Raw genomic sequence first — 24,721 nt, 5'->3', positions numbered from 1 at the left:
TTTGTGACCACCAGTTGCCATACGGGGGATTCTTAGGACCGTATGCAGTGGATATAACTCACCATGGTGTGCAAACATTTCTGTTTAATTCTATGGAAGATCTCTTTCTTACAGACAAAACATGACAAAGAGCACAAATTATATTAAAACCTTACTTAAAGTTGCACTATGTGATATTTGTTCATAGCTAAGGCTTACAATATTTTTCTTTTAAAATTTTAGCAGATATAAGCCTCATTTCCTGCTATTAAGCTACTACAGATTTTATGGAAATAGATAGCCAGGTAAAGGAGAGAAACCGAAAGGAGTACGTGGCCACACAAATCAAAACTCCATAACATGAGTTTAATTTTATTACACATTTGAGTATAACTATTAGCTACCAGAATACTTATGCCAGACAGTGTCACAAAAGGACAGGCTCACTGGAATGTTTATTAAAGAAAACTTGTTAGTCTAGTTCCTTAATTCTGATGTTTGGTTGTGATTTTGTTCTATTTTAGGTCTACATTAAGCTCCTGTCCTTTTAAGAGGAATTTGGGGTGCTTTAAGTCTGTTCTCTCTTTCTCAATCTCTCTCATTCTCTTTCTTTTTCTCAGCTGAGAGACTGAGAGAAAGGCTGTGTAGGTAATCACTGGTAATGATGTTTGCAACATCCTGATGTTGCTATTGCTTTATAATGACACCATTTTCATACATTCCATTTTATTCCTCCCCCACAGGCAATGATATATAATAAGATCCTGAGGCTTTCTACATCAAATTTGTCCATGGGAGAGATGACGCTGGGACAAATCAACAACTTGGTTGCCATAGAAACTAATCAGCTAATGTGGTTCTTGTTCCTGTGCCCCAATCTGTGGGCTATGCCTGTTCAGGTAGAGCACTGAAGTAAGGGCTTATTTTAGAGACCCTCCGACCTCTTTGAAAACACTACACACATACACATCTATGAGACTACTTCAAAATCCAGAGGGGAACCTCTAGTGATTGACTGTTGAATCATGCCCAGAGCACCTGACAGGGAGAGGACTAGCAAGCAGGACTGTGGTTTATCACCTTCTTCAAAGGTTGTGAGGCTACCCCTGCAAGGACTAGCTAGGAGAGAGGATTTTTCTAAGCAGGATTTCAAGGTTGTGGATATGGTCTGCAGCTTTCAGGATGATGACCTGTCATCCTTTCCCTGTTCATACTTCTTCCAGTTCTGACATGAGTAATTGCCTTTATTTCTGCCACATGGCAGCAGCACAATCCTCTGACCAGAACAGAGCTCAAAATATTAATGTGTTTGCAGTGTCCACCTGTAACTATGTGCTGTGACAGGAAGGAAGAGCAATTGGCTTCAGTTCTGTGACTGACAACCTGCAGCATTAAATGCTCAGAGGAGCTCTCATCTAAACAAGAAGTTTAGTTACTGTAAACTTCTGGTTCTTAACAAGGCTGGAACAGAAACAGAAGAAAAACAGATCTGTAGGAAGGAAAGGTGGATATTGTGAGCCTGAATGAAATCTTCAAAAGCGTCTAAATGGCTTGGTAACTTAAACGACATTGATTTTCCATGTAGTCTGGGCTCCTATAACACTTTCCAAATTTTAGCTTGGGGTGGGATGGGCATGGGCATTATTTATAGGTAACACAAACATTAAACAAATTTAAGAAGGAATAGGAGCCATTCTTATACTAGATCTGAATTGCCTTAATTACTGGAGCTGCCTGGTATCAACAATCTGTTGTAATAATCATCAGTATTACTATGGCTAAAGGAAACAAAACTTCCCAGTCATCCAAAACAGCCCAATCACTGCTCTTTGGAGAAAGAAAAAAAGGAAGAAGAAGGAAGTAACCCATGGTAACTGTGGGCTACCATGCAAACTGGAAAAAGTGACCAAATTATCCTGCCATGCCTTATGCAAAGGAGATGATCTTCAAGGAATATCTCAAGAAACAGTAACTGTCGAGGCAGTCCCCTCCTCAAGCAAAACAGCTTCTAGCCAATACTGAAGTTACATTCATCCAGTGTAATCAAATACAGTGTAGTTGGCCATATGTTGCTGAAGACTGTGTTTACTCTTAGAACCTACTTAGTATATCTATCAGTGCATAGACTGGTATCAAGCCCGAAATGTCATTGTAGGATCAGGCTTTGAGTAAGACCTTCAGGCTTTATTCCATGTACACATTTCTGCCTATAATTTGGTACAATTCTGCAAAAGAAACGGTATCTAGGTATATTAACTTACATTACAGGCGCCTGAAAATCTAAATAATGCTTTCAAAACGTTGAACTGAACTGATTCTAGTTTATGAGACTTTATACTGAACAGACAAATTTAATGAGAGAATTGACTCATTTAAGAGAGAACAAAAATAAAAAGTAGGAAACTAATTCTGTATGTCATGTTATCACTGAGGATGCCTCTGCACAATTATGTGGAGCTTTATATAACAACAGTAGTAGTAGATCTTGTATTAGCCCCGAAACCAGAATTACAGCCATTCCCAAATGTGAAAATTGTACCTAAACTCTTTGTAGTACTGAGGTAACATCTTGATGCTTTCCTACAGAGCTGCATGGTGTTGACATGCAAACTCAGGTCTATGCCACTTCTTCATCATCCTTCAGTACAAGTCTGAGCTGTGCCTCCTTCTGTAGTTTGATTCCTACAAACGGTTAAACTGGTTATTAGAATAACACATATATTTTCTTGCTATCATTCTGACACACTGAAATCTACTGTCTTTTCTATGTTTTTTTTTTCTTCATAGATCATAATGGGCGTGATCCTACTCTATAATTTGCTTGGAGTCAGTGCCTTGGTTGGTGCTGCGGTCATTGTACTGTTAGCTCCAATACAGTACTTCATAGCTACAAAGTTGGCTGAGGCTCAGAAGAGCACTCTCGTAAGTAATTTATTTTAGTGACATTTGTGATCCAAAAATTAAAACAAGGAAGCAGAAGTTCTGGATTTTATTCTTGTTTTAGTGCCCGTTCATTTTAAAGGTTTGGACAAGGCATCACTTAATTTCTTCATCCTTTCCTTTCTGTTTTTTCTGTTGTCCAGTGAACCTTCTTTGTCAGAAAAGGAACTGAAAAAGTGTATAGGCCTTGCCTTCTCTACAGAGAACAGCAATTTCAACAAATAGCACAGCCCTCTCTCAGTTAAGAGTCCAGGATATTCTGAACGTTAGCAAATAATACAAACAATACTGACAAATTACATAACTACAATATTAAGAATGTGAACAACTGCCCTCTGAAATGTCTAGAAACTTTATATTCTCACCCCAGATCTGATATCAGCTATCTGATATCAACTGGCATTACTTGATTAATCTGTATTGCACATGCTCTGGGACTGGAAGTTTATTTTACTGTCTAATCTAGTTTATCCATTTTCTAATGTTTTCTGATACTTTGTCTAATTTTTAACTTTATTCTCATGATCTTTGAACTTCTTTATTCAACCTTTGATGTTTAGAGAATTCAAGTATTTAAAGATTCCTCTTATCTTCACATTCAGGAAACAAATTATACTATACAGAAATAATCTTCAGCATATTTGAATCCTCTTGATTATGCCAGTTCCTATCAGCAGAGCATTTTTTCAGAAGTAATCCCAAAATATCTTGTTGCTCTTTTCTGAAATCCTTCTGACTGATTAAAATCTCTTTTTTATCATGATGTTGCCAAACTAAGTGAGCATTGTTTTGCCTGAGGGTCAATTAAAAAAATACTTCAGTAAACATCTCACCTGTTTCATGACTATTCTGTCTGCAGCCCGTATGGAACCTTCTGTCTGTTATTATGGATACCATAGACCTAGAGATCCACCTTCCTGACTTTCACGCAATTTGAAGGATTCAGATATTTTTGTTTGGTTTATTCTCAGAAGAGGATCTCTTTATTTTTTTTTCTCTATGAATGTAATCATTTTTATATTTCCAAAGAACATAAAAGTCTATATTTTACTTTGAATCACAACTGGAGGCATGTAGAAGCTCACAAACAGACAAAATTGCAAATCTTTATTTAAATTTGCAACAAAAATGAGAGGGGGGAAATATTTTCTCTAAAGCTACAAGCCATTCTCAATTTCTTACCTGTGTTTTCCTTTTAAATACAGGACTATTCTACTGAGAGATTAAAGAAAACCAATGAGATATTAAAAGGCATTAAATTATTAAAACTCTATGCTTGGGAGCATATATTTTGTACTAGTGTAGAAGAAACAAGAATGAAGGAACTCACTAGTCTCAAAACCTTTGCTCTTCATACATCTCTTTCCAGTAAGTAACTATGGTTTTATCTCTTGGAAATGGATCCTGCTCTTCTTGTCAAAATTCCTTTACCTAAAGCAAGACCCAGCCGTGCCTGTGACATTTTATTTGTGGGTGGGATGTCATTAAAAAAGACATGACATATATAACACAGAAATTTAAAAGCGTATGGAAAATTTTATTAATGTTTCTTTTGTAGTAAATCTTCTATCAACTTCATTATGACATTATAGTTGTTGGTTGTTTTAAAGAAAGGAGTCTCAGGATAACATCAGTAGTTTTGAATATGTCAAAAGATAAATTATTGCCTACATTTCTTGTGCTGTAGAAGATTTGAGAGGGTAATATTTTAGTAGTGTTGCATAATAGTTGTGCACATTCATTTTTTTTTATCCCAGTTCACAAAAATATACAGATGATATAATTCCTTGGCCTATTTGTATGTTTAAGATCTCTCTCTCTACATCAGGGAAGGAAATTTCTTCCCACAGAGGAATTTTCCTTTGGGAGTTTTAATTGTTTGAACTAGAAATAATTGTAGTGCCATGCAACTAATTGTAAGATTGTTTTTCTTGCTTCATATAGTCTGATGTCTGTTCTATTTCTCTTCCACAGTTTTTATGAATGCAGCCATACCAATAGCAGCTGTTCTTGCAGTAAGAAATGATTTTTTCACCTTTACCTAAAAAAAAAAAAGAGCAAGAAGGAGAGAGAGAGACAGAAATGACACAGTTGCTATTGTGGAAATAATTGCTCATAAAACCTGAAAATGAGTTGGTGTGCCTCTGTTATCTATGAGATAGTGCCCATTTCCAAAGCTGATGTTCCACTGGTTGTGATTTGGATAGATAAAAACAAAAGGAAATATAAAACTTCATTGTCAGAAAATGAACAAACAAACAAAAAACAACAACAAAAATAACTCCCACAAACTTCCTAGCAACTTGAAAGAAGACTTATTTATGAAGCTGTCATTTTGCAGGTTTTTCAGGCTTTTCCATTGTGTAGCAATGCAACTCATTCCTCTAACAGCACAACTTAAGCCATTATTTCAGTATTCAAATAAAATCTTAACTTGGAATTAGAGGAAAAAATAAATTTTACTTTCCTCTGGTGAGGTTCAGACATCAGGTTAGAGGAAATAAAGTCTTGATAGATACAATTCTGAGGTCATTACTCAGCTGTGGGGTATTCCAGAACTGGGTGAAATATGATGATAATTCTATATCTGTGAAAAAAACCCATAACTTTTAACAATACCTTGCTGATTTTTCTGGGTAGTCTGTTTCATTCAATTACAAAACCTTTCAAAACAAAAATGCTTTAATTTTACAAAGGTAATTTTTCCATGCATAAGTGCATAATCACTAAAATAACTGGGAAATTTTAAAAATCTTTTTCATTTTGGCCAAAGACATTTTTCTCTTTGATTTAGTGGAATTCACCCCAGCTAAATAGTATATAGTTCTTGGCGTTGGCTGAGCATAATATTTTGCTTGTTTTCTTTCAGACATTGTTTATACTGACATGCTCTTTTTCTGATATGACAGACTTTCGTGACTTATGCATATACCAATGACAAGCCTCTGCAGCCTGCACAGGCTTTTGCGTCCCTGTCACTGTTCCACATCCTGGTCACACCACTGTTTCTACTCTCCACTGTGGTTCGTTTTGCAGTCAAGGCTATTGTAAGGTAAGCAGGGTAGTCCGTTTTGTTCCTCCAACCCTTGACCACCTGCATTCAGTAACGCAACAGGGAAAGTGCTAAAGAAAGGGTTGTTTCCCCCACCTTCGTAGAATTAGAAATAGGGCTCAGAATGATCAAAGACCTGAGAGAAAACAAAAGAAGTGTTTTGATTTATTGTATGACATATAGACAAAGAAATGTTCCCTTCTTTTTTAATTTCACCAGCTTTGTAAGTCTGGTTTCAGAGCCGGATTCTTCTTCCTTCTCAGTGTGGCCAACCACCACTGCTCTCACCTAGCTTAATTTTGGGCTCTAGCCAACACAGGGAGGGTAGGTATAGCTATCTAGCAAGACTGGCCTTGCTCATACAGTGAAAAGCAACTGACTTAACTTTACCTCCATAAAGGGTGCTTTGTGCTTTGTGCTTTGTGTAAGGAAAGACAGGAGTAGGAGGCATAGTAAGACAGACATTTGGCTTAAGCTTTTGAGGGTTCGGGAGCCTCAAAAAGTATGGCAGGAGTATGGCAGGAGTATGGCAGGATGAAAGTGGCATGAAGTAGAAAATACTCAAAATCGAAATTAAAAAAAAAGAACTCATAAAATGTGTTGCTACTTATATGTGCCAGCATTCATTTATTTCTCCAAATAACCTGAAAAAAAAATAACAAAGCCACTTCCTTCATGCTGGGCAATAAAGCATTTAGTCTCAAGGAAGTTTGTAGCAAGTCAAATTTTCAGACTTTCAGTGGTCTATATGGAAAGAGTCATGGTCATGGGCCACTTACGTAGACATGCATACTACCTAGCTGTCCCAAGCTGCACAGGCCAACTCCTGGCTGAGGGCAACCTAGCAGTTGTGGAGCACTAGCAGGATATAAAAACCAGACTAACCTTCTGACACTTAAATATAGTCCCTCCTTGCCAAGTCTGAGGCACTCTGGCAAGACATTGCATTGTTGCTGCCTCTGGTCCCTCTTTCTTGGGTAACAATAATGATTAATAACAATCAAGGAGACATTGGGCTCCACAGCTTTCTGCCAAGCAGCAAGGCCACGTGAGAGAATTTCCCTAGGTTGAAAATGATTTTTTATTAGTCAAAATCTCAAGTCTCCTTTATAAATCATCCTAATCTCTACATCTCTGTGCTATGTTTAGCATACCCCTCATATCAAAATGGCATATGTGTTTTCCTTAGTACTGCTGGCCACCCCTCAGAACATTATTTGAAGACCATATTTGCCAAAACAAACTTCAGCCTTTGGCAAGCTTACTTCCTATCATCTTTCTCCCATGAACCTCATATTCCCCAAGTGCAGAGGCATTAAGATGGAAGCTTGGGTATTCTATGGCCTCTATCATCAGTCAGACATATGTATATGAGTATGTGCTCCTTGATGTTGTGATTATACTTTGGTCAGGATCTCCATTTCATTTTAAAGAGTAGTTCTGGTGACATGAATGCTTTTGGCAGCCTGGTCCTCATTCAAAAGCAAAGTAATGATTGACCCTAGTCTTTTTAGGCAGGCAAAAAAAACCTCTCACCTTCTACAAGAAGATAAATTCCTGCTTGACACACTTTGCCTGATAGAGAAATTTCTGCTTGGCCTTGCTTTTGTCTTCAACTTGTTGATCTTCCTCTGACTTTCTTGTGCTGTCTGTCTCTGGTGTGAAGTGAGAACTCAATCAAACTACTAATCACTGGTTCTGTGAATTTGGGGCAAAAAGATGAAGTACTTTGTTGGGTACCTCGCTTCTGCAGTTGATTCTGTAGGCTTGAGTTAGAACCACGTTTTCCCCATGCAATGAGTTACACATCTCAGACCTGGGCTTATGAAAACAGTGCCATGAGCAAGGATATGCCTTCTTTTACCAGGAACTCAGAGGTGGATGGCCCCAGGCTGGGCTGAAATGAGGGGCAGCCCTGTTGCAGGGGAAGGCCAGGAATTGGAAGGGATGGCAAGGGCTGGAGTAGTTCATGGGGCCCTGACATACTGCATACAAAAGCTGTTGAATTGAAATTTTCAGAGGATATAACTAGATGAATGACCCATTTTTGCATCCTGACTGTGTGCAGAACAGAGCAGAGACAGATGCCAAGACAGAAACTACCCCACAGAGCTCTAGTGGCAATCACAGGACTTCAGCTCTCCTTTTCATTTCTACCTACTAATATTGTGTTTATTTTCTTTTGTCTATCCTTCTTCCACACAGTAATTGTTCATTTGCTGTCTGGGTGGCAGGCAATCCATGAACTTCCATTGGATCCCTTCCAACATATCCTGCTGGCTGGACTGTAGACCACTGGAAAAGTACCCATAGAAATCTGAGTTATTTAACTCACTGTCCTGTTTTTTTCAAGTGTCCAGAAGCTGAATGAGTTTCTCCTCAGCGATGAGATTGGAGACGACAGCTGGAGAGGTGGGGAGAGCTCTCTGACTTATGAATCCTGTAAGAAGCACACAGGACTTGTAAGTTTTGTTTTATGACACTGAATTTCCAAGCAGAGAGGCCATATAGCCCAATAAAAGGCCAAAGACCTAATAAATATGGGTCAGGAGCTTTAGGTTTAGCCTGGCTCTAACTCGCAAATGATTTTAGAGAAGACAGCTCCTCTTGCAGGTTTTTCATCCTCTGCATAGGAACCTGTATGTTTCTATCGCATGAAGGGTCCCCAAACACACTTAGGCACCACGGAAGTGCCGTAGTTGTAAAAAATTCAAAACACACAAATACATTTATGTAGGTTTCAAATTCAACTTCCTCTGTTTTTATAAATGTCCCACATGCGTTTCCTGTGGCTGTGGGGATTGCACAGTGCATTGCCACTATATTATTAGAGATTGTACCATATATTGCCAACATGACGTGCTGGGCATTTTTAGGTAGGTCTCATCCTTGCTCTGGGAAATTGAGAATTAGAGCGGGGGTGAACAACACTGGAGATTGCCAAGGAGAATTTCATTCCAAAATGCTGTTTCTGGAGTGCTAAACATTTTATGAAATTGAGAGAGATTTGAGGAATCTGGGAAGAAAAACAAGAAAAAAAATATAGAAATCAGGGAGATGAGTTTGAAAAAGACATTTTCTATTTTGAGGTTTCTGTAAGACAATATTTCAACTGTTTCAAATTGATTATTTCATTTGAAATGTGACTGAAACTTGAAGATAACAATGGAAAGAAAGGATTAGCATAAAATAAATTTCATTTTGAGCTGAATTAAATAGGTTAGCCAGCCTGAAACAACACTTTCTTTGCTGTTCTGGTTTAGCAATTACAATAAAGGAGAAAAAAAATACATTTTCAGTATTTTTGTTTGTTTGTTTGTTTGTTTCTCTTGTCCATTTTTCACCCAGCCCTGCAGACAGGCAGACAAAGTCTAGATGATGGGGAGAGGGAAAAATAAAGGTAATGTCTATAAAGGTTAAAACCTTCACTATAGAGAGCCCAGCTATAATGAATCACTAAGTTTACGCCTACTCGGCTCAACACAGTGTTGCTTAGAAGTACCCAGAGAGCCCTGAATGATCTAGCTCCATAATCACTATCATGCATTAGCAAGGTGCTCTAGCCAAGCTAATCTGACTCGCTTCTCACTCCCACAGCAAGTCTGCTTCCAAGAACCAAAGTGGTAGCTCTGCATGCCATTGCACTTACTGTGACACAGCTTTGTTTGGAGCTACCCCAGGTAGGGTAGAGTTACCTAGTGGTATCTTGAGAAGGATGACACAGCTAAAATTCCACATGGGAAACCAACATTATGGAGATACTTCCTGTGATTCAGTTAAGGGTGTTTAAAACCTTGCAAAATGTGCTTCAGAGCAGTGTTTCTTTCTTATAGCACATATTGAAAAGCACTGGTTTCTTTTTATGACCTAGGATGGTGGGAGGAAAGGGAGTGGATTGTCCAAGTGACCAAATGGCAACATTTCTTGAGAATTTCAACTTTGCTCCCTTCTGTACTTCACCCTGTAGCACACCAAGGCCATCAACAGGAGACAACCCTTGAGGTATCAGTTGGAAAGCTATGAACAGCCATCAAGGAGGCAAACACGTCCTTTGGAGATAGATGATATCGCAATCAAGGTGGTTTGAAAACATCAGCTCATTCTTTACAAGGAACAGGTTCTCTTGCTCAGTACTACAATAGTATCAGCTCATGCCCAATTGCTGCTGCTGTTCAAAAGGCAAATGGTCCACTGCAAAAACAAGCCCAAAGCCCTAAAATAAACTGATGCTTTTGCCAAAATTAAAATGAGAAGATTTACTTCAGAGCAGCTCTTTATAGTGGATTTGCTTCAGAACACCTCTTTATAGTGATCCCCTGGCTTCTGAGGATCAAGACATCATGAATCTGAAGGGGAAAAAAAACCACAAAATAATCTGATATGAAGAAATTAACATAGATTTTTTTAGACTTTCTGTAATATAGGTTTTTTAGGCCTTCTGTCTTTCACTCCCAATCACAGGATTAAGAAAAGGAAAACTGCTCATTTGTTTTTGCCATTTATTTCTTATAAAGAACATATTTGACTGAATGTGCTGTAGTGTTTCTAATGTTTTCTGACAAAATTCATATGAATTTTGTATGCTAGTTTCAAATGTCTATTTGCACCAAATTTTGTCCTAATATGTCCCTGTTCTCTGTCAGAAGAATGGGTCATGGCCATGCTAACTTCAAAGAAAGTATGTACAAACAAGGCCATGGTCCATTGTTCTACACATTTCTTCTTAGTGATAGAATTGACAGTTTGGTACATGAGTTAACTCAAGACCATCTATATACTGTTTTTCATGCATGTTATATGTGTGTGTATATAACATTTCCTAATCATAAACTTATCTGTGTTTGGCAGTGTTTTCTAACCTAACTTTTATTTTTGTGTGTGTGAGCATGCCTCATTTTATCAAGATTTTTGGTAACATTTTAGGCCCAAGTCAGACATTCTAATTTGTTTCCTCATTTGTTTACATATCTGACATGTGGTAATTGTTTTGTAGGTGACCAACGGATACTTTTCCTGGGGCAGTGGTTTGGCTACATTGTCCAATATAAACATCAGAATCCCAACAGGTAGGATAAACATACAGCTTAAACATGATTTATGTAATATCAGATTGCTGTTAATTCCATTTTTTTATGTTGCAGCATGCACAAAAGTACAAAACATTCAGTTTTTATAAGGAAAAACGAAGGATGAAAAAAAATACAACGTCATGAGCTGTAGGAGTCATGGAACTTTATCATTAGCCTAAAATACTACAAATTAAAAACTTTTATACTTAATGTTTAATTTTTATTTTTACATATTTAAAATATCATTCATTACTTGTTAATAATAAATTATTAATTAATATTGATGATTATTAATAATAAAAATGCCAAATAGTAGGAACAAAATCAACACTAAGAAGAAATATGGAGGATGTCTACACAAAAATTCATTGCTATTTTTACAGTCAATTTTTTAAAAATAATTTTAGATTGGTCTGACTAAGGATGCATCTGCTTCCATATTTTGTTTCTAGCAGTGGCTACCAGTTGGTGCATAGGGATAGGGACACAGCTGGCATATGTTATAACCTCTTCACCCATTCTCCAAACTTACTCTTTCCCAGTGTCCAAGTATTGTCAGCTCAGAGCATTTCCTGAGCCTCATGCAGTTTGTCTGTTCAGTAAGGCCCATTTACCTTTTTTTTAAGTACTTGTCCGGTCTGTCGCTGAGGTCCTGTGCCACCACAGGGGAAGACTACAGCATGGAGGAGGGCATAGGGGAGTACAGCAAAACAGGAAAGAATTAATGGAACTTTTTTTTTTTTTTTTTTTCAGTTGCAATGACCTATTAGATCGACCCAAATTTTCATGGAATCACAGACTGAATAAATACTCCCCACTTTATACCATTTCATCCTAAATAACCTTCCCAATGTAACACGTTTCTACACACTATATGATAACATGTCATAGAGGTATTCTCATTCCACTGGATATTAGTGTGTACCTGCATGCTTTCAAAGTATTTTAAGATGATTACATGCAATATTGATCATTAACATACCGGATAATAGCAAATGTTTCCACCTATTTAAAGTGCTCGAGAATTGCATCTGGTGGTCTTGAATTGAATTGGTTGTTTCTTTTTTAAAAACCTGTTTGTTGTTATCATTATAGGTCAGATGACAATGATTGTGGGTCAAGTTGGCTGTGGCAAGTCTTCACTTCTCCTTGCTATTTTGGGAGAGATGCAGACACTGGAGGGAAAAGTTCACTGGAGCAAGTATGTTTCCTATAGCTGTTAATTGTTGTATTCTTGTAACAAGAAAATGCAGCAAATAGCAGGCATTTCCATCGTATCTCCAAATAGCTGTTTGGTAAGAACAGTGAGGTGCAATTTGCATTAGTTGTGTTTCATCAGAAGTGTTTTGCTGGCTAGTAATGTTTCATACAACACTTGCAAGTTATGAAAATAATGACATTCTGCAAGAAGCATTGAAAGCTGACAAATGCAAAAGAAACTAAAGGATTCCGGTTTGGATTGCTACCTAGATTATTAAGGCAGCCCCTGTGTTTTCCATGTTGTTATCCTGCAACTGTATGTCTGTGATGGAACGACAGGCTGGAGCTTCTTCAATGTGTGGGAGCATGGGCATACAGGAGAGATTATGTTTCCCACTCAGTGATGCTGCTGATAGCAGAAAAAGGTTATACAGTAACATGTGAGTAGTGCTTTCGCCTACCCCTGGTATCTGCCCAAGCCTCAGCCTGTAGAAAACAATGTAATTCTTCACTCTTCGCAGAAAGCAGCTGGGAGGCACTGAATACCAAGAGAGTTAAGGATCAGAAGATGCTGTTCTTGAGGAGAGAGTTGCCAATGAGTTCAGGCCTCTGGATCCACATCAATTCAGGCCCAGTGAATTAGAATTTCACATAGATACTAGTTGGGACTGTCTCTGTGATTTTAAAGATCAATTCTGTTATTCTAAATCTATTATGCTAATGAATATTCTTAATTAATATTTTAATGACTGAATCACAAAATGGCTGGGGTTGAAAGGGGCCTCTGCAGAGGTTCATCATCTGCTCCAACACCCCATCATCTGGTCCAAATAGGGCCAGCTAGAGCACGTTGCCTAGGACCATGTCCAGTTGGGTTCAGGGTTCTGAATATCTCCAAGGATGGAGACTCCACAGCCTCTCTGGGCAATCTGTTCCAATGTTCAACTACCCTCACAGTAAAGAAGTATTTTCTTACATTCAAGTCGAATTTCCTGTGTTTCAGTTTGTACCCATTTCCTCTTGTCCTACAGAAGACAAGGAGGGTCTTTTGTTGCCACATCCCTTGAATTGTTTTGTCATCTTTTTCCTATAGCAAGGTTGAAAGCTGGATACTTTTTCTTTTCCTGTACTAATACATGTGGCGTTTTTTGTTCTCTAGCTGTATGTTACTGTTTGCTATTCTAAAATGTATGATTTCACTGGAGTAGTAGGTACAGTTTGAGCCAAGGCAAGACTTTTTTTTTTTTTAATTAGCCACAAGTTTAAACTTTGATGAACAAAGAATACATGACCTCTAGGAATAGTATGTGACACAGTTAATTCCTTTGAAACATGCAATGAGAATGTTGCCATCACAACGAGACATTTTGTTTTCTGAGTAATTAAAAAAAAAAAACACAGGGATTGACCAGAGTGTGCATTAAAATTATTCTCATGACTTTTCAAAGACGTATTTGAGAAAGACTGTGAGAATCTCTTGGAAGTGAGGTTGACTTGTACTGAAAGGAAATTATGAGAAAAAAAAGGCAGTATCATTATGAGACAGAGACCAGAAGTCATTACTTTGCTGATGCTATATTTTTAAATAGTATTTGGGACTTGCTTAACATTTATCATTTCCTATTGAGACGAGTTTGAGATTTAGCAGATGTTTTCTTAGGATTATTTCCTAAATTCGATAGAGTTCCCAAGTAAAGATTTCCAGTAAAGGTCACATTTTGCCCAGTGCTTTATGAGTGTATGCTGTGATTAGTAATATGCATAGGACCTTTCATGTTTTGTCCTATGTAAACTGTACTTTCCAAGAAACTCTGCTCAGATATCACAATGTTCAAGAGAGACCAAGTTATTATTATCTGTTGATTAACTATCTCTAGATAACCAAACAGATAATTACCATTTGTGAGGATCTGGGGCTTTACTGAGTGACTGTATTAATTCTAGCCTATAATTTGCTACTGCATTGTAGCTGAATGCAAACATGGCTATGTTTGGCTGACAGTGCCAAACTGCCTGAGTTTTCAACTGAGAGTTGAATACAGGAGCATACCTCAGGTGTTTAAATGGATGCTGCTGTTGTGCTCAGCAAAATCCTAGTAAAGGGCCTATTTATGCTCTTGAATCCACAGAATTCTTCATACATGAGTAATTCAGCTACTGATCCAGGGATGAAATGCAGGCTAGGTGAATTCCCCAACAAATTCAGATGGATTAGATTTTAGCCTGATTTATATTGCAACAAACTTGTCATAAATCTTTCTGAAAGCCCATTGTGTATCTTGGGTACAGTATTGCTGCTATTGCACCAGGATTGTCACCAGCTTACTGTATTAAGGAAAGAAAGTGTGTTAGTGCTTCTTTCTGTACGATCTTGGCCAGGACAACTCTTACAGGTAAGATTTCATGTCTTCCCAGTTAAACGAGACATGAAACTGGTTTTTGGTTTCCCAGTGAACAATAGACTAGAGAGATTTCTTAAACACTCAAGTGTGAGACTATGCAGACCCAGTGATTCAGCTAAGCCTTTTATGAGAAGCTGAGAAAGGATATGAGCTTCAAACTTTCTAAGTCCATGTAGAGACAGATGTGAGGAATGAACAGAGACATGTATTCCTCACATCCACACTGCCTTATACAGTCAGAATCATCTTCACTTGATATACATCTTCTATTGAACTTGCTTGTGTGCAGAAAGGTTACTGTGTGCCAAATTAAAAACATGAGCAATGCAGGAATTAGGAATTAGATTCTCACAAATGGATTGTTCTGTACTCAAACAGTGAAAGAGCAACTGCTTAGCAATGTTGCAACCACAGTAGTTTGTAGAACACAAAGAAGGACATCCATAGAGAGATAAGTGGTTGGCTGGGTAAATGTCAACACCCAAAGCCTGCATAACTCCTAGTCCTGCTATGGTGGTTCTGGCTAGTTGCAATGACTGGGAGATAGAACAAGATAAATTGGTCCAAACTACAGGATATAGTACGTGCTTGATCCTTGGAAATCTCTTGCCTGTATTAGAAAGGTAAATGGTCTGTCCCACCGTTATGATGGTATCGTAGAAATTTTGTATCCCTTTATTCTCCTCCATATTCATTTTGCAGGCTAAGGGATTCTGGGCTCAGTTAGAGATGCATTAGTCTGTTTCAAGAGGTCCAGAGTTACAAGTTGTCCAACCTTCAGCTAGGCTTTTTTTAAAAACCTTTGCTTAAAACTTTGATTTAAATATGTTCCTGAGAGATCAGCCTATGTAATCAAAAGTCATATGAATATAGCTCATCAATCTGATCAGTTTGTTCTTTTCTAACATTTTAGAATTGAGCACCCCATGTATTTTGTGGAATACATATATTTTATGATACAGAATAAAAATCAGTATAGACAATTACATTGCAATAAGTAAAGAAATTAGAGTGAAGATTACTTATCCCACTGTGCAAATAAAAGCCTCTTTATAGAAATCTCAGGAGCTTCAGTTTCAGCCCACTCCCATGTCCTGCAAATACATCACATTTTTTGAATTGGGCAATAAAGTATGAGAACAAATACTTACTCTCCTTATTTGTGAAGGCCCCAGCTCAGCATGGTCTTACCCACGTATTTATTTATGAGTTTATTCATGAACATGGGTTCTCACAGACCTCTGAATTCAGGAGAATTAAAGCATATTGTCAAGTTACGCATGCAATAAATATCTAACCAAGGAGAAAGAGTTTGAGAAATTAAGATCCTAAAATTAGTCTTTGTCCATTCAATTAAATTATTTGATTATAATGGAAAGCATGGTAATTCTGGTAAAGAATTAAAAGGGCCAGTTTTTGTGAAACAGTACAAATAGGCACTCCAAAACATATCCTTAGGAGCATTATCTCTTTTGTTGCCTACGATTATCATGCACTACTTGATAAAAGTTTGTTGTTTTGTAATAACAGAAATTTAAGTTTTCTTCTGTTTCTTTTTTGTGTGTTTGTTTCTTTGCTTGACTTGATTGTGTTTCTCTGCATTAGACCCCGTCTTTTGTTTTCTTTTAATTTTTTTTCATTGTGTAGAAGTCTGGAAGCTTCTGCTGAGTAAAGGACCAACTTTTTTGAAGTAATATCTGTTCTGAGCCTTGTTCTGTGGCTCTCTGACCCTTCAGAGATAATGAGCAGGGCTTAATCACCTCTTACATTATAACATCTTGTCTGACTATTGGTGCTCCAAAAACACACTGATAGTGCCTCTCAAGAGACAAGAATTATCAAGAGAATTGGTCTGAGCATGTAAAGAAATGTGTCCCTGTTCTGGGAAGATGTTAAATATGAGAATCCAGCATAACAAGAACTTTGCTATTAGAATGATTCTACCCTTTGCCAGAGTTGGATACTCTACGTCAAAGTGCATCTGCTGTTGCTGGAATCCCAGCAGGCAAGCAGGCACTTCAGTGTCAGCAGTAAAATACTTCATCTGGAAGATTCATAGGCTTGGGAGAGGAAGGTCTATTTTTCTGAAGTTAGGCAAATAACATATTATTTTTTTTTTGGTCCTTTATAATGTCTGCTTCCATTTACCTGGCATAATCTCACAGTTTTAGGTTTTGCAGCTTGCAGCGATGCGTCGTCATTCCTGGCAATGGAGATCATCACTATCCCAGACCTCCTTGGACTAGCATTCCATGTCCTCAACACTGCTGGCATGACAGTTAATAACAAGGGAAAGCTGCAAAATCTTTCATACTGCCATTGCGTGTTCTTGAAAATGTATCCCATGAATCTCACATTCCTTAAGAAGTGAGGACTGACTGGAAAAGCCTACATGTTCTAGTATCATGACTATCTTAATGCAGACTCATTTTACTGTGTTCAAATCCTGTTCTGATTTACAAGTGAAAATGTTTTATCTGTTGCTTACAAAAGATGTCTACAAAGCTTGTCATAAGTCCTAGAGAAATTGGAAATTAGAATAGTTGTTAACTTTTGCGGATCATCAGCGGAACAGTATGGACAGCCTTTTATATATCCAGGCTATATTAATAACTCAGTTTTTAATAGATATTAGACTATCCTTCTCATTTTAAAGACATTTTCTAGCATTACTGTAATTCATATGTTCAGCAGCTACACACTATAAATATGAAACTATTGAAATTAAAAATGTTATATGCAGCTATTTAGACTTTGTTTCCCATTAAGAACAAAAAATCTCGAATTCTTAATATTATGTTTGCCTAAATATCCAGTTTTCCTAAGTATCAAACTTGTACAAAATGTTATTCTCTATATTTCCAGCTTACTAAATGTCATTTACCATAACTTACAGTGTAAATGAAACTGAACCTTCTTTTGAAGTCTCCAGAAGGTATTATTTCATTTTTAGTGTATTTGAATACATTCATTTGTTTCCTCAGAATCTCCTTGAACCTTCACCTGTGTACTTTTCAGCCATTTCTGTTTTCTTATGCCAATAATCATTTACTATAGGATTAGCTGACAAGTTGTATTAAACCCAGTGGATCCCAATCTTTTCTAGCCATTGTACCACTACCTCAATTTAAAGTGTAACGCTTTAGAACGGTCCAAATCTTGGCCGAAGGATACCAAGTGCTCCCAGCTCCTATTATGACACCTCTGGGAGTTTTGTGAGCCTCTGAGACATCACTACCTATGTACATTTGTTTGCGTGTTTTCTGCTCAGCGCTGGGCTTTGTGCTATTCCAGCTTCCCAGCTGTGTGCCAGAGCAAGGTGGACAACATGTACAAAGGGAGCCAGATGTGCTCCAGTTGAAGCCAGCTACTAATGCTAGCCCTGACTTTTTTGAAAGGCCCTGTGGTTTTAAAAGAAGGGCAAACTATATTAAAAACATTTAATCAATGGCAAACAAGTAGTGGCACACATAGCTGTGGTTGGGAGCCACATTATTTATTGATAGCTGATAATCCCAAGGACATACTTCCATACTAGCATATACCAAGCTGCTAAAACTTCTAAGAATTTTGGGGATGCTACTGACTGCTTCTAACCAGCTATTTCTCATACCCCAGTGCCCTCTCTCTCAAAAGCAAACCCTAGATACCTACAGGCAAAACCATGTCAAAATTTTGGTCTGACACAATGTAAACAAAGAGACTGAGAAGGAGCATTAGCATTCAGGTTTGCAAATCATTACCAGTTCACCCCAGCTTCCTTACACATCTCAGGTATCTCATAAAAATGTCTGAGACTGTAGGAACTTCTTTGCCACAGTACACAGGCAAATCAGTCAGAAGAAAAAAAGATCATACCCTAAATGTACGCATTTTATTAGGTATTTAAACATATTTAAATTACTTTAAATTATTAGACATTTAAAATTTTTCTAACAAATAATTGGCAGGCTGCAATGATTTCTTCCAAATATGTATTGAATTGCCCAATTTTTCCAATATCATGTCAGTCCACTGAGGATCTAAAATAAAAAAGCATCCACTGAGAAAAAGTCTTTCAGGTGAACAGGCATGATCTAAAATTTCAGAGCACAATGAATTAAATTAATAATTTGTCTGAAAAGTATTTCAGGTGAACAGCCATGTAAAATTGTAAAATAACCTAAAATTTCAGGGCACAATGAATTAAATTAATAACTTCTCGGAAAATCTCATCATTTTGGCTATTTATAAATCACTTCTGCATTGAAATTGTAGATATGAAATTGAGGTATGTACATACCAGAAATTTATAGTAAAAAAACCTATAATATAGATTTTGCCTATAATATAATATAGATTAACCTATAATATAGATTTCCATTAGAGGAGAGAGTGGGTGCTGTTCTAACCAAAGATCTCATTTAAAGTTCTTATCTCCACCTTTGTAACCATTGCTTTGCTTATGTGTTTCTCTTTTTTTTTTTTTATGAACACTAATTGTTACCCCCAGCTTCTCAAATGTTTTGCAGGGGTATTTTGCTTTTTTGCTCATGTTTTTTATTTGCCTGTCTCTAGTAGGAACAGATACTCAGTGGCTTACGCAGCTCAGAAGCCGTGGCTATTGAACGCAACGGTGGAGGAAAACATTATCTTTGGGAGCCCCTTTAACAAGCAGAGGTAATTACTAACCCTCTTGCAGAAAAGGGAGGTTTGCAGAAAAATATCAGGATACATGTTCTACTGGGGTGGATTTTGATCACCTGACTTCAGCCTTTTCAAAACCAAATTTCTCCTTTAAACTGTTCTTCGGGGGCTTCGTTTCTGAGTGGGATGAGTGTCTAGAACGTGTGAGAAATCAAGCATTGGCAGTGCCGCTCTCTCTGATTTGGATATGTGTATTTTTCAAGCAGCTAAAGTTAGGTGAGATGAATCTCATCCGTGGAGATGAAAGACATCTTTAATTTTGTTTAGTGGAGCCTGAGTTTGCCAGAGGACTCTGGAAGCAGAGATACTAGACAGTTTCCTTTGAGTTTATGTCCTAATACTGCTGTGATCAAGATACCAGAGCAGCCACTTCATGTGCTAAGATGGGGTACCTCAAGAGTGCTTACCTCAAGAAAATAACCTTATTTCTTCTTTGGAAAATACAGAAATAAAAGGATTGTGATAGCTGAGGTGTGCATCTTCTATTTTTCCTATCTTGCATTTGTCCTTAAGCACTTAGGTCCATCTAAAAGGCCAGCTAATGCATACAGTGGAAAAAGTGATTTGGTTCAAGGAAAATAGATTGCTGAAACCTTCAGAAGCAACTCTGACTTTAAGTCATGAAAAAAAATACATCCTATTCTTCTTAGTGTGTGCTTTGCTAAGATCCATGACTACATTCCTGCCCAATAAATATTTGCAATGAGTGAATATCCCACAGTCCAGATAAACCCATAAAATTTCAAGGGACCAAATTCTTACCTAGTGCAAATCAACCTAACTTCACTCATATCAAAGGAGGAAGGCTGAATTACACCACTCAAACAGTCTGATTCCAGCTGCCTGTTAGCATATCATCCAAGATACCCCACAGAGTTAGAAATGTCCTAAGAGATTTTGAGTTCCTGTAAATGGTTTCCTGATTCTGGCAATACTGTAAGAACCCTTTGTCCTGTAACATCACACTGAAGTAAATGAAGAGGCACTAAAAAGGAGAAGAATAAAAACTGTTTTTAAAATGGCTTTAAATACTCCAGAGTCCAGCAAAGTAGTTTCATGGCAGAGAGGTACGTGCTCAGTAATTTAAGTCACCACATTCGTAAAAAGCAGACTTACCAATAATGATCTCTAGTAAAGATGTCATTTTTTTATGATGCTTGGCCAGCTTATTTTTGCAATTATCTGGCCATCATAGAGCCTCAATAGCTTAGCAGTGAATCTGAGCTGGAGATTTTTGTGCTAGCAAAGAAAATCATTGGTTAAATAATTTCAATGACTATATGTTTTTTACAGGTACAAAGCGGTTACAGATGCATGCTCTCTGCAACCTGACATAGACTTACTACCATTTGGTGACCAGACAGAAATTGGAGAAAGGGTAAATAACGTAACGGTGTTTATGTCTGCTTAGCCTATGTATTAAGAAGTCTCTCTCTGTCTGGATCCCAGGCAGAGGCTGGGATCTCAGGCTCATAAATGACTAGTAATTCACCGGGACTTATGGCAGTTAGTCTATATTAATTTCTATAGTATTCTGATAGCCATGACATTGAGTAAGGTATTACGACAGTACACAACATTCGCATGTGATCTCTAATCTGGAGAGCTCAGGATAGAGGTAAATCTAAGTAATTAATTTTGTTTCAGAAATCAGACTTTTCCTCTATGCAAATAATGTTAGATTTTCTTCAACTGGATTGGATTTTACCATGTAAAAAACACAGATACTCAAGGAATTAGTATTTCATCAGAAAACTATGGAAAATTCATACCTGCATTATGTTACAGAATGTTTATATGGCAAGGAGTTTTTGCTAGAAGTACTGCAGTAAATTTATCCTGTATGTTGTGTCCTGAAAGCAAATATGGTTACTTGACACTGACCTTGAACAAGCAAAGTTTTATTCCCAGACTCTTGTCATTCGTACGCTTATTTATCAACAGAATTAGCACTTTAACCAAGTTTTTGCTTTTTATCAGAACTCTGTATATAGTCACAAAATACCACATTTCTCATGTTCTATCATAATGTTTATTCAAATATGCATATTTCTGATCCATTATATTCATTAGGGGATTAATTTAAGTGGTGGCCAGCGACAGAGAATCTGCGTAGCTCGAGCACTCTATCAGAACACCAACATTGTCTTCTTGGTAAGATTATTTGTTCTTATATTAAGCATGGAGAGTTAGTAATAAAACTGTCATTCCTTATATTTAGCTTTCCTATAGGGATTTGCATTTAACTCCCAATCTGAATAATAGAGATAGGGAATAAACAGCCACTGCAGGCAGTACCAAAGGACACTGAGAGCCTGGTGAAGGACGGGTCTTTTACAGAGATTAACAATATGAGTGTAACAGATTGTTTAACTTGCACTCACTTGCAGTGATGACCCAGCATCAACACGATTCCATTAAAATCAACAGGATTTTTGGATAAGGTAAAGCATCACAATGCAGCTTATTCTGGGTAATGAACAGGCTGAACATTCAGCAGTTAACTGTTTAATATTTACATGCGAACTTCCGTGCTGAGAGACCCCGGGAGAAGTCAAGAATTTAAGTCTGAATATTATCTTGCTGCTAGCCATAGTCACTCAAAGTGAAACACCAAGCACTTCTGCAACTTATTTTGGAGGAAACTAATTAACACCTACCTCTGTTCTTCTCATCCATGTCAGATTCTCATCAAGATTAGGCCAAAATTTGTCTTAGATCACAGCATTTTCCATTTTGAATGAGAAGTTTCAAATCTAGTCTCTCTGATCAGATTTACTCCATATTGTCAGTGCCACCAGTACTGCACAGATCTGGACTCAGAACTCAATTAAGTCATTGTTATGAATCAAAGAGTAATGGATCCTAGTTCACTGTTTCATAGTTTAGTCCTCTGACTAGGTTTTAGTCATTAGAGAGTGCTGAAATATTTATAAATGGCAGATGTTTCCAGTTTTTAGAAAACTCTTGAAAGAAAAAAAATAACTCTGTTTTGACTTTAAAAAAAAATTTCTTTCAGGATGATCCGTTCTCTGCACTAGACATTCACTTAAGCGATCACTTAATGCAGGAAGGTATTTTAAAATTTCTCCAAGAAGACAAAAGGACCCTTGTTCTGGTGACCCATAAGTTACAGTATCTACCGCATGCTGACTGGGTAAGAGAGGAGACACTGTGATGCAGACTTACTAATAGTGGACATACAGTTGAAGCAGTGTGGCACGTGATGAGATCACTATTTTTGGCTGTAATTGAATTCCTTCCTCCTGATTCTGTAACCTTATGCAGCATGTATTTTATAGTAATAGGAACAATTTTATGTTTTTTGTACAGTTTTATTGGTTGAAAGCCACAGAAGAATTCTGACTTAATTGCAAGTAAATTTGAGTACAGATAAGAACAGCTGTAGAAATTTCACTTTATGAAAATAGGTGTTTCTTTGTAAACAAACTTTAAAAGTTATTGATAAATATTTATGAATACAAAGAGGAATTTGCATAACGGTAATCGCACAAATTCTGAAACAAGTTTTGCAGTTTCAGGTCAGTGATGATGGTCACATCACTGAGTAGATTTATTGAATACTTTCTCTCTTAGATCATTGCCATGAAGGATGGAATGGTGCTTAGGGAAGGGACACTGAAAGATATCCAAACCAAAGATACGGAGCTTTATGAACACTGGAAAACTCTGATGAATCGCCAGGATCAAGAATTGGAAAAGGTAAATAGGAACATTTGTGCAAGGATGTGCTTTCGGGAAGGATTTTTTTTTCAATTAATTTAAAAAATCAAAACATGTCAGCAAGCAAGTTTCTACCTGCAATTTAAGGAAGAACTTGTGAACTGTAATGAGATTTGAGAAATGGAATGGATTGTTTAGGAAGTGTGTGAAAGGAAGTCTAGGAAGTTTCTCACAATCCTATTTTCTGAGAGCCATATTATCGTTGGTGTTGAAGGGTTTACAGTTGGATTCGATGATCTTGAAGGTATTTTCCAATCATAATGATTTTAAGAGTCTATGATTCCAGACGAGAGGGAATAAAAGAATGAAGGAAGGAAAGAGGGAAGAAAGTCAACAAAGGGGGACAAAGTCAATGAATTTTCTGGAAGATAAATCCTAAAATACAGTGTTTTTTCTTTCAGTTAAATAAGTGATCCAAACAATCTCTCTTTGAAGTTACTTTTGGTGCTATGACAGTGTCACCTGAATTCTCAAATTAATGAGAAGATTTTCTTATTACAGGATATGGAAGCTGACCAGACTACTTTGGAGAGAAAAACTCTTAGAAGGGCAATGTACCCCAGGGAATCCAAAGCACAACTGGAAGATGAAGATGAAGGTAACTCTTCATTACTCTGTTAACATGTAACTTTGCCTTTATCCTTGAATAAGAGGATGCCAACCACAGGGATTCTCATGATGTTGTTAAAATGACTATAGAAAGCACACTGGCTTTTTGAAGGCTCCTGCTTTTGGTCTATACAGGAGAGCCTTGCCAAAAAGCTAATCCCAGATGCTAAAACCTAGTATATTCTTCCTGGGGTAAGATAGAAAAACACAGGGAAAGAAGACGTCCATACAGTAGACAGAATGCCTGCAAAATATAGAAATATTAGGATCATAAAATACTTATCTGTAACTTAGCTGAAAAGTAATCTCACATTACTTTCTAGTCACCCATATTTATGATGTTTTATCTGCATCCCAACATGTGTGTAATTTCAACTTTGGGAACTGCCCTACTAATTCATTTTTCTTGTTCAGAATCAGAAATTTGTTTCAGGTACTGTCAATGTAAGGCTGTCTAGTAAAAGCAGGTCAACATTTGCCTTCCTCCAGTATATACTGCAAGGCTGCAAGATGTTATACCCTTATTATTTGAAAAAAAAAAAGTAATCTTTAAAAGGTAATGTGTATGCATATATGAAATACCCATCTTGCAGAACAGAAGTCTGCCACTGTGTTGTATTTCAGTATGATGTGAATGATTATCATGTAATCAAAGGTAAGACTGGAAGAAATCTTAATCCAGTGTCTGAGCTCCTTTATATAGATAAAATTTTAGCACTTCTAAATAAAGTCAAAGTGAAGTTCTCTTATGCAACAGATGACAGAGTGTCTGGATGGAAAGCTTGAAAGAACATTCTACAACTTTCCACGTAACCCTAAGTGCTCTGTTGACTGTATAATAAAAGAAGTTGAACAAGTTGGGAAAGCCCTTGGAATTTCCAGGCCTAGTATCTACCATAAATGAAATCAAAACTGAAGACTTGACTTACAAAAATCTTTTGTTAACAAAACTATATCTATTCAAAGATCGACAATTTATAGAGTTGCTCAAAAAGCAGGAGGAAAGTCTTACGAAAATATGTCTGTAGTGTGAAGTGTTT

General features: G+C 37.2%; 1 protein-coding gene across 1 annotated transcript in view; it reads left to right on the top strand.

The window, feature by feature from the left end:
* ABCC9 (ATP binding cassette subfamily C member 9) overlaps positions 1 to 24,721 on the top strand; it is a 69,153-nt gene that overhangs the window by 21,063 nt on the left and 23,369 nt on the right. The window contains exons 9-24 of the mRNA XM_088528403.1: positions 723 to 878; positions 2,767 to 2,901; positions 4,125 to 4,287; positions 4,894 to 4,934; positions 5,829 to 5,971; positions 8,325 to 8,433; positions 9,939 to 10,049; positions 10,965 to 11,037; positions 12,136 to 12,241; positions 17,539 to 17,577; positions 19,200 to 19,301; positions 20,622 to 20,706; positions 21,402 to 21,482; positions 22,348 to 22,485; positions 22,926 to 23,051; positions 23,574 to 23,670. Of these exons, the coding sequence (XP_088384529.1) occupies positions 723 to 878; positions 2,767 to 2,901; positions 4,125 to 4,287; positions 4,894 to 4,934; positions 5,829 to 5,971; positions 8,325 to 8,433; positions 9,939 to 10,049; positions 10,965 to 11,037; positions 12,136 to 12,241; positions 17,539 to 17,577; positions 19,200 to 19,301; positions 20,622 to 20,706; positions 21,402 to 21,482; positions 22,348 to 22,485; positions 22,926 to 23,051; positions 23,574 to 23,670 (1,705 nt within the window). The remainder of the gene's footprint in view (positions 1 to 722; positions 879 to 2,766; positions 2,902 to 4,124; positions 4,288 to 4,893; positions 4,935 to 5,828; positions 5,972 to 8,324; positions 8,434 to 9,938; positions 10,050 to 10,964; positions 11,038 to 12,135; positions 12,242 to 17,538; positions 17,578 to 19,199; positions 19,302 to 20,621; positions 20,707 to 21,401; positions 21,483 to 22,347; positions 22,486 to 22,925; positions 23,052 to 23,573; positions 23,671 to 24,721) is intronic.

This window comes from Tinamus guttatus, unplaced genomic scaffold (assembly GCF_059628265.1).
Source record: "Tinamus guttatus ecotype Peru unplaced genomic scaffold, ASM5962826v1 Tinamus_guttatus_pri_ptg000308l, whole genome shotgun sequence".
NCBI lineage: Eukaryota > Metazoa > Chordata > Aves > Tinamiformes > Tinamidae > Tinamus > Tinamus guttatus.
Note: the sequence above shows the minus strand (reverse complement) of the source record. Positions and strands in the feature narration are given on the sequence as shown.